We start from the raw sequence: 10,713 nt of genomic DNA, 5'->3' as shown, positions 1-10,713 counted from the left end.
TTTCCTGACTTGTTAATTTTAGCCATTCTGACTGGTGTGAGGTGGTATCTCATTGAGGTTTTGATTTGGATTTCCCTGATGCCGAGCGATATTGAACACTTTTTCATGTGTCTGTTGGCCATTTGGATGTCTTCTTTGGAGAAATGTCTGTTCATGTCTTCTGCCCATTTCTTGATTGGATTCTTTGTTCTTTTGGTGTTGAGTTTGATGAGTTCTTTATAGATTTTGGATACTAGCCCTTTATCTGATATGTCATTTGCAAATATCTTCTCCCATTCTGTCAGTTGTCTTTTGGTTTTGTTGACTGTTTCCTTTGCTTTGCAAAAGCTTTTTATCTTGATGAAGTCCCAATAGTTCATTTTTGCCCTTGCTTCCCTTGCCTTTGGCGATGTTTCTAGGAAGAAGTTGCTGCGGCTGAGGTCGAAGAGGTTGCTGCCTGTGTTCTCCTTTAGGATTTTGATGGACTCCTGTCTCACATTGAGGTCTTTCAACCATTTGGAGTCTATTTTTGTGTGTGGTGTAAGGAAATGGTCCAGTTTCATTCTTCTGCATGTGGCTGTCCAATTTTCCCAACACCATTTGTTGAAGAGACTGTCTTTTTTCCATTGGACATTCTTTCCTGCTTTGTCGAAGATTAGTTGACCATAGAGGTGAGGGTCCATTTCTGGGCTCTCTATTCTGTTCCATTGATCTATGTGTCTGTTTTTGTGCCAGTACCATACTGTCTTGATGATGACAGCTTTGTAGTAGAGCTGGAAGTCCGGAATTGTGATGCCGCCAGCTTTGCTTTTCTTTTTCAACATTCCTCTGGCTATGCGGGGTCTTTTCTGGTTCCATACAAATTTTAGGATTATTTGTTCCATTTCTTTGAAGAAAGTGGATGGTATTTTGATGGGGATTGCATTGAATGTGTAGATTGCTCTAGGTAGGATTGACATCTTCACAATATTTGTTCTTCCAATCCATGAGCATGGAACGTTTTTCCATTTCTTTGTGTCTTCCTCAATTTCTTTCATGAGTATTTTATAGTTTTCTGAGTACAGATCCTTTGCCTCTTTGGTTAGATTTATTCCTAGGTATCTTATGGTTTTGGGTGCAATTGTAAATGGGATCGACTCCTTAATTTCTCTTTCTTCTGACTTGTTGTTGGTGTATAGGAATGCCACTGACTTCTGTGCATTGATTTTATATCCTGCCACTTGACTGAATTCCTGTATGAGTTCTAGCAGTTTTGGGGTGGAGTCTTTGGGATTTTCCACATAAAGTATCATATCATCTGCAAAGAGTGAGAGTTTGACTTCTTCTTTGCCAATTTGGATGCCTTTGATTTCTTTTTGTTGTCTGATTGCTGTGGCTAGGACTTCCAATACTATGTTGAATAGCAGTGGTGATAGTGGACATCCCTGCCGCGTTCCTGACCTTAGGGGGAAAGCTCTCAGTTTTTCCCCATTGAGAATGATATTCGCTGTAGGTTTTTCATAGATGGCTTTTATGATATTGAGGTATGTACCCTCTATCCCTATACTCTGAAGAGTTTTGATCAAGAAAGGATGCTGTACTTTGTCAAATGCTTTTTCTGCATCTATTGAGAGGATCATGTGATTCTTGTTTTTTCTTTTGTTAATGTATTGTATCACGTTGATTGATTTGCGGATGTTGAACCAACCTTGCAGCCCAGGGATAAATCTGACTTGGTCGTGGTGAATAATCCTTTTAATGTACTGTTGGATTCTATTGGCTAGTATTTTGGTGAGAATTTTTGCATCCATGTTCATCAGGGATATTGGTCTGTAATTCTCCTTTTTGATGGGGTCTTTGTCTGGTTTTGGGATCAAGGTAATGCTGGCCTCATAAAATGAGTTTGGAAGTTTTCCTTCCATTTCTATTTTTTGGAACAGTTTCAGAAGGATAGGTATTAATTCTTCTTGAAATGTTTGGTAGAATTCCCCTGGGAAGCCATCTGGCCCTGGGCTTTTGTGTTTTGGGAGATTTTTGATGACTGCTTCTATTTCCTTAGTGGTTATAGGTCTGTTCAGGTGTTCTATTTCTTCCTGGTTCAGTTTTGGTAGTTGATACATCTCTAGGAATGCATCCATTACTTCCAGGTTATCTAATTTGTTGGCATAGAGTTGCTCATAATATGTTCTTATAATTGTTTGTATTTCTTTGGCGTTGGTTGTGATTTCTCCTCTTTCATTCATGATTTTGTTGATTTGGGTCATTTCTCTTTTCTTTTTGATAAGTCTGGCCAGGGGCTTATCAATCTTGTTAATTCTTTCAAAGAACCAGCTCCTAGTTTCGTTGATCTGTTCTACTGTTCTTTTGGTTTCTATTTCATTGATTTCTGCTCTGATCTTTATTATTTCTCTTCTCCTGCTGGGTTTAGGCTTTATTTGCTGTTCTTTCTCCAGCTCCTTTAGGTGTAGGGTTAGGTTGTGTACTTGAGACCTTTCTTGTTTCTTGAGAAAGGCTTGTATTGCTATATACTTTCCTCTTAGGACTGCCTTTGCTGTATCCCAAAGATTTTGAATAGTTGTGTTTTCATTTTCATTGGTTTCCATGAATTTTTTTAATTCTTCTTTAATTTCCTGGTTGACCCATTCATTCTTCAGTAGGATGCTCTTTAGCCTCCATGTATTTGAGTTCTTTCTGACTTTCCTCTTGTGATTGAGTTCTAGTTTCAAAGCATTGTGGTCTGAAAATAGGCAGGGGATGATCCCAATCTTCTGGTACCGGTTGAGACCTGATTTATGACCTAGGATGTGATCTATTCTGGAGAATGTTCCATGGGCACTAGAGAAGAATGTGTATTCCGTTGCTTTGGGATGGAATGTTCTGAATATGTCTGTGAAGTCCATTTGGTCCAGTGTGTCATTTAAAGTCTTTATTTCCTTGTTGATCTTTTGCTTAGACGATCTGTCCATTTCAGTGAGGGGGGTGTTAAAGTCCCCCACTATTATTGTATTGTTGTCGATGTGTTTCTTTGCTTTTGTTATTAATTGGCTTATATAATTGGCTGCTCCCATGTTAGGGGCATAGATATTTACAATTGTTAGATCTTCTTGTTGGATAGACCCTTTAAGTATGATATAGTGTCCTTCCTCATCTCTTATTACAGTCTTTGGTTTAAAATCTAATTTGTCTGATATAAGGATTGCCACCCCAGCTTTCTTTTGGTGTCCATTAGCATGGTAAATGGTTTTCCACCCCCTCACTTTCAATCTGGGGGTGTCTTTGGGTCTAAAATGAGTCTCTTGCAGACAGCATATCGATGGGTCTTGTTTTTTAATCCAATCTGATAGCCTGTGTCTTTTGATTGGGGCATTTAGCCCATTTACATTCAGGGTAACTATTGAAAGATAGGAGTTCAGTGCCATTGTATTGCCTGTAAAGTGACTGTTACTGTATATTGTTTGTGTTCCTTTCTGGTCTATGTTGCTTTTAGGCTCTCTCTTTGCTTAGAGGACCCCTTTCAATATTTGTTGTAGGGCTGGTTTCGTGTTTGCAAATTCCTTTAGTTTTTGTTTGTCCTGGAAGCTTTTTATCTCTCCTTCAATTTTCAATGACAGCCTAGCTGGATATAGTATTCTTGGCTGCATATTTTTCTCATTTAGTGCTCTGAATATGTCCTGCCAGTCCTTTCTGGCCTGCCAGGTCTCTGTGGATAAGTCTGTTGCCAATCTAATGTTTCTACCATTGTAGGTTACATATCTCTTCTCCCGAGCTGCTTTCAGGATTTTCTCTTTGTCTCTGAGACTCGTAAGTTTTACTATTAGATGTCGGGGTGTTGACCTATTTTTATTGATTTTGAGAGGGGTTCTCTGTGCTTCCTGGATTTTGATGCCTGTTTCCTTCCCCAAATTAGGGAAGTTCTCTGCTATAATTTGCTCCATTATACCTTCTGCCCCTCTCTCTCTTTCTTCTTCTTCTGGGATCCCAATTATTCTAATGTTGTTTCGTCTTATGGTATCGTTTATCTCTCGAATTCTGCCCTCGTGATCCAGTAGTTGTTTATCTCTCTTTTTCTCAGCTTCTTTATTTTCCATCATTTGGTCTTCTATCTCACTGATTCTTTCTTCTGCCTCATTTATCCTAGCAGTTAGCGCCCCCATATTTGATTGCACCTCATTAATAGCCTTTTTGATTTCTACTTGGTTCGATTTTAGTTCTTTTACTTCTCCAGAAAGGGTTTCTCTAATAACTTCCATGTTTTTTTCAAGCCCAGCTAGTATCTTTAAAGTGATGATTCTGAACTCTAGATCTGACATCGTACTAATGTCCGTATTGAGTAGGTCCCTGGCAGTCGGTACCACCTCTTGTTCTTTTTGTTGAGGTGATTTTTTCCGTCTTGTCATTTTGTGCAGAGGAGAATAGATTAATGAGAGAACAAAATGCTAGCAGGGTAACAACGTCCCCAGAAAATATACTCTAAACAAATCAGAAAAGACCTGAAGCAGTGGGAAAAGAAAGGGAAAGAGAGAAAAAAGAAAAGGAAAGAAAAAAAGAAAAAAGAAAAAGATAAAGATAAAAACAAACAAAAGCAGAACAAAACAAAACAAAACAAAAACAGAATGTGATCAAATATGATCAGGCTGGATTATAGATCAGTGCCACACACTAGATTTTGGGTGTATTTTGGTCTGTTAAAAGAAAGTCCCTCCCAAAATTTTAAAGAAAGAAAAACTTATATATGTACAAAAATAAGGGTTGATATGATGAAGGGATGGAATATGACTGTAAAGATGGAAATTATAAAAAATTTTAAAAAAGGATTTGATAAGTTGTTTGAAAAAAGAAAGAAGAGGATTAAAAAAAAGAAAGAAAGAAAAAAGGGAGAGAATGTGATCAGGCAGGGGAGTAGAAAAAAACCATACACTAGAGATTTAGAGTATATTTTGATCTGTTAGAAGAAACTATCTCAAGATTTTAAAGAGAGAACAACTTATATATATATGCCAAAAATACAGGTAACTACTATGAAGGGATAGAATATGACTTTAAAAATGAAAAATAAAAATGTTTTTTTTTTAAAAAAGGGATTGATAAGATGTTGGTTGAAAAAGGGAAAAAGAAAAATTCAAAAAAAAAGAAAAAAGGAAAAAAGAAAAAAAGACAGTTAAAAAAAAAAAAATTAACTTTGAAAGACTAAAGAATCATGGTAAAAAAGCCATGAATTCTATGTGCAGTGTTCCCCTAGCGCTGGAGTTCTGCCGTTCTCATTGATCGGTAAACTTGGTCTTGGCTGGCTGTTCTTGCTGATCTTCTGGGGGAGGGGCCTGTTGCCGTGGTTCCCAAATGTCTTTGCGGAGGCAAAATTGCCCCGCCCTTGCCGGTCTGGGCTAAGTAATCTGCTCGGGTTTGCTCTCCGGAGCTTTTGTTCCCTGCAAGCTCTCCGTACAGCTTTGGAGGCGGAGAGTGAAAATGGTGGCCTCCCAGTCTCCGCCCCGGCGGAGCCGAGAACTCGGGGTCCCGCTCCTCAGCGAGCCCCCAGAGAAAAGCCGTCAGTCACTCCCGTCTCCCCGGTCTCCGGCCGCACTCCGCGCTCACCCGGCCTGTGACCGCGCCTTTCTATCTGGCACCCGACCCCGGGTGGAGTCTCCAAACCCAGCAGATCCCCGCGGTGCGCTCCCGCACCTCTCCTCCCGGGGGAAGAAGGTGAGTCTCCCCGGATCTGCCGCTTGTTGGGTCCCTGCTGGAGGAGCAGGGGCCCGACTGTGCCGCGGATCACGGTTTATGGCAACCCCGAGCTGAGAGCCCGCGCCTGGGCTCCGTCTCTGCAGCCGGCTTCCCTGCTCCGATACCTGGGAGCTCTGCCGCACTCAGGCACCCCCGGTCTTTCTGTGACCCCGAGGGTCCTGAGACCCCACTGTCCCGCGAGGGTTCCACCCCCCACTTCGCCACCAGAGTGACGTCCCTCAGCGGAGCAGACTTCTAAAAGTTCCGATTTTGTGCTCCGTGGCTCTATCACTTGCCAGAAGCGGCTGTCGGAGGCCCCTCCCCCGCCGTCTATCCTCCCGAATGTCGCCTCGGATTCACTTCTCCGCACGTCCTACCTTCCAAAAAGTGATCGCTTTTCTGTTCAGAGAGTTGTTGCTCTTCTTTTCTTTGATCTCCTGTTGAGTTTGTAGGTGTTCAGAATGGTTTGATCCCTATCCAGCTGAATTCCTGAGAGGAGACGAAATCCAGGTCTCCTACTCCTCCGCCATCTTGCTCCGCCCCTCTGAACTCCCCAAACTCTTAACTGCTATGCTGTACTGACCCATCGTGTTTGTAGCAAGTGGCAAGTGTTCTTCAAAGTGGAACATATGAGACAATCCCCTGGGTATGAGAGGAGAGTGTTCCTAACATGATTTACATTTTATACCTTATGTTTTAAGTATTTTAATTTTGCTAAACGTTTTGTTATATATATATGTATGTATGTGTACCTAGATATATATTTATATATCCATATTATTTTATATGTGTCTAGATTATGAAACTTATCAAATTATTATGTTTCCACATTAAATATATGTTTCACAAGTTATGTATATGTATTAATACATGTATTCATATGTATTAATATCTCCATATTTTATATAATATATATTCCTGTTACTTTGTATGTATAATAATATATATCCTGAAATGTATGCCTATATATTAAGATAGACACCCTAGAGATAGGTTATATGCACACACATATGCATATTTGTACCTATCTAAATATAAAATTTAAAATATGTATTTGTAAAATGAATACATACTTTTACACATAAACAAATATGCATATTTTCAGGTTGGAAACCTAGCAGGGCTGCGCAAAGCACGGCCCAAGGGGCAAATCCAGACTTTTGTAAATAAGCTTTATTGGAATATAGCTATTCCCATTCATTTATTCACTGTCTAGGTTACTTTTGCAATACAATGGCAGAGTTGAGTAGTTGTGACAGAGATCATAAGCCTAAAATATTTACTCTCTGACCCTTTACAGAAAATGTTTGCTAATTCCTCATCTATAGGATAATTTCTAAGCTCCCTAGCAATGTATAAACACCCTGCTGACTCTCCTTCTTCCTTCCCTCTTATGTGGTAGCTATGTGGAAGTACTGTGTGCAGCTACCTGAATATTAAATCCAGTATTGTACCTCTGTGCTTTATGTCTCTTCCTTTCTCTGAATTATCACCCCAACTCCCCATCTCTTTTGCTTGGTGAGAGTCTATATTCATTCTTTAACTTAGTTTCTGTTTCTTCCCACCTGAGTTTTTCATCAAGATAGAGTTAATCACTCTCTCCTTTGTACTATTTCTGTATGATAACTCTATCTGTAAAATATCTGTATAGTGTCTGTCATTGCCTTTATCATGCTATTAAAATGCCTGTGTATCTTCTTCTATCCATGTACATCCAAGATGCACAATTTTGAACACTTTGATATCTCTTAAGTTCAGATGTGTCTTATGAATGATGTATAAATTTAATTTGCTAGTATTTCCTTCCTTTCCTTTCCTGGAAAGGAAACTACCAGAAAAATAGTTAAATTGGTAATATATGTTCCAATTTTTGGCATCTTAGACTCAAGGAAGTATTTTATATGTCTTGTTTCTATTCTTGGAGTTTAAGGTAATTGAGAAAAGGTTTTTGTGTTATTTATGTTTGAAGAGGTGGTGTTAACAGTGTCCTGTGCGTCACGGACCAAGTATGTTGAATTAAATACTAAGTCTGTCTGTATTGTTCAGTGATATAATTTCAGGTGGTAGTCTCCAGAATTAGTAAATTAGTTAGTGATCATACACAGAGATTTAACAGTATCATTTGTTTATTTTGCAAGAAAGAATTATTTTGTGTGTCAACTTCAGTAACTTTCAGCTAATGTATAACTCAGTTGAAAATTCTTTTTTTTTTTTTTTTTTTTTTAAAGATTTTATTTATTTATTTGAGAGAGAGAATGAGAGAGAGCATGAGAGGGGGGAGGGTCAGAGGGAGAAGCAGACTCCCTGCTGAGCAGGGAGCCCAATGCGGGACTCGATCCCGGGACTCCAGGATCATGACCTGAGCCGAAGGCAGTCGCCCAACCAACTGAGCCACCCAGGCGCCCCTCAGTTGAAAATTCTTTCAGTATTTCTGTGTTAGAGTTTGGAGGTAGAGATGTAAGGAAAGTTAAAGAAAAAATATGTAGGATTTCCCTGAGTTCAGTTGTACTAGAAATCCGGTAACATTTCAAGTTTTAGTATCAAAATGGAATAATATTGGATAACACATCAGTGTATATATTTTAGAATACTGAGTGAGACTTGAAACAATAGGCTGGCAAATTCTGAAAAGTCTATTGAGTGTTAATAGTGGGTTATGTTAGCTGGAATATTAGAACATCAAGGCTTTGTACCATTTGAAAGTACATTCTCCTGTGAATAAAGAACAACTGTCAAGCCTTACATTTTCTCTTTCAAGGGGTTGAGCAGGAAAAAGAGAATCTGGAGAAGCAGATGTCAGATTTGAGGGTGCAGCTGAACTTCAGTGCAATGGCATCTGAGTTAGAGGAAGCGAAGCGGTGCGTGGAGCGAAAAGACAAGGAGAAAGCACAGTTTGCAGCACATATAGAGGTGACTTTGCTATTTTTAAGTTGTATTCAAAGGACTTTAGTTCTGTTTCAGAGAATTGCTTAATGAAGTTTTAATAGAAATTTTGTAGTATTTTATGAGCTCTGGTTTGAGTATACATAATGTAAAGTTATGTAGATGACTACTTTAATTATACATAGAGATGTCTATGGATTCATTTCTCTTTCATTTGGACCTTAAAGCCGGGAACCTATTAAACTTGAAAACATTTTTGTTATAGTGGCAGTTGAGCCCTTCCTTCAGAGAGATGGGGCCTTTCTTTGAAGGAATGGTGAGTTATCATTTATTTTGGGGTGAAACTGGCAGAAGGCACAGCAAAAAAAGGTACCATAAAGGTTTTTAAATCTCTCACTGCTCTACATGAGGCAGAATTGGGGTAATTATCCAAAAATATTAAAAATCAAAAGAAAGAACTTCATAAAAAGGAGATGTCTTAATTCTAATATAATTATATAAATTATATCAAACATGGATGACAGATTTGGAAATAGATATATATCAGTCCTCTTCTATATCTGTTTTTATTAGTGAAGTTGTATTCTAATTGTAATAAGGTGCCACATTTGAAAAATTTTCTAAATTATAATGAAAGGTAGAAAATTGGTGTTAAAGATACCTAACTTTATGTAATACAAAGGAAATATTTAATGTTACTGCAGTCTGAGTTTCTCTTTCATCTTGTCAGTGCATCAGTGGAAAATGTATTTTAGATTTGGATCAAGATTCAGATTGTAAAGATAATGAAATATTGACATACTTTTTACAGAGCCCTCTACATGTATAATAAATACTTATCAGAAATATTATCAGAGCATTTGTAATTGTAGGACTTCTAAAGTTTGCTTCATGGTTATTAATTATTTTAGCCCTTGATCCTGCTGACGAAAGTGCGGAGATATTATTTTGCCAAAGTTAAGTATTAAAAATTAGAAAAAGCTATGTTAATAAATATCAAAGGTAGAAAAATCACTTTGCTAAGCTGTTTATAACCACATATTGGTCTGTCCTCTCTCTTCGTTTCCATTGTTTCACTTCATTTAGCACTTGCAGAATCAATCAATGAAAAAAAAAATTCACATTCCTAGGCATTTAAAAAATTATAATAACCTAATAATGCTCTTGTTCAAAGAGCCTAGCTTTCCCCTTGTCCTAACAATAGTTCTTTTACATTTTCACCTGGTTAGGGAAAGAGTTGGCATTCTCTTGGGTTAGTTTGGACTGGTTGTACGGGTTTGGATGTGAAAGACAGTTGGACAGAGAGGTTGAACATTTACTCACATATCAAATACTTAATGACTGTCTATTACATGCCAGGCACTGTTCTAGGTGGTGGTGACATGACAGAGAACAAAAGCCAGGCAAATTTCCCTGTCTCTGTGTGCGTGACATTCTAAAATTGACGCAGAAAGTTCTTTGAATTTGTCTCAAGTCTAATTCAAATTCCTTTTGGAGGATGAAAGATTTTTTTCCCAGTTGCCATTAAAAAGGTATTACAAAAAGACATTGTTTATTCTGGAAGAAATTCCCATTAACCAGTTTTATTTTCCCCCCGACTTTATTTTTAACAATAAAATAATTAATTAAATTTTATATCCATTGTTTTAGATTTTGTGACACTTCTGATTATGGCTTATTTTTCATACCTTGTGAAGGCCCTTTGAACATCTCCAAGCTGTTCTCAAAATGACATCTAGTGTAGACTTTGTGATGGTATTGGTCATGGATCACTCAATGTGACTTCTGTTGGGTATTTGATTGAAATTTAATTGAAAAGCATTTGGTTTCTGCTTTAGTTTTCAAAAATATTTGGTGTTGGGGTCACCTGGGTGGCTGTTGGTTAAGCATCGACTCTTGGTTTAGTCTCGGGTCATGATCTCAGGGTCGTGAGCCCTGAGCCCTACATTGGGCTCCACGCTGGGCATGGAGCCTGCTTAAGATTCTCTCCCTCTGCCCTACTTGCGCTTGCTCTCTCTCTTTAAAAAAAAACATTGGTGTTGCCTTAGACATTCTATAATGAAGTTTAATCTTCTTTAGTTGCTTTTTAGAAACCAAATATAAATAAGAAAACATGCACAAAATGTGACTAATTGGTCAGGCCCCAAAACATTT

The 10,713-nt window shown here is 38.3% G+C and overlaps 1 protein-coding gene across 1 annotated transcript in view; it reads left to right on the top strand.

The window, feature by feature from the left end:
- CEP128 (centrosomal protein 128) overlaps positions 1-10,713 on the top strand; it is a 419,635-nt gene that overhangs the window by 95,045 nt on the left and 313,877 nt on the right. The window contains exon 13 of the mRNA XM_032405704.1: positions 8,435-8,586. Within this exon, the coding sequence (XP_032261595.1) occupies positions 8,435-8,586 (152 nt within the window). The remainder of the gene's footprint in view (positions 1-8,434; positions 8,587-10,713) is intronic.

This window comes from Phoca vitulina, unplaced genomic scaffold (assembly GCF_004348235.1).
Source record: "Phoca vitulina isolate PV1807 unplaced genomic scaffold, GSC_HSeal_1.0 scaffold7, whole genome shotgun sequence".
Lineage (NCBI taxonomy): Eukaryota > Metazoa > Chordata > Mammalia > Carnivora > Phocidae > Phoca > Phoca vitulina.
The sequence above is the reverse complement of the archived record's forward strand: the minus strand, read 5'-3'. Positions and strand labels throughout refer to the sequence as shown.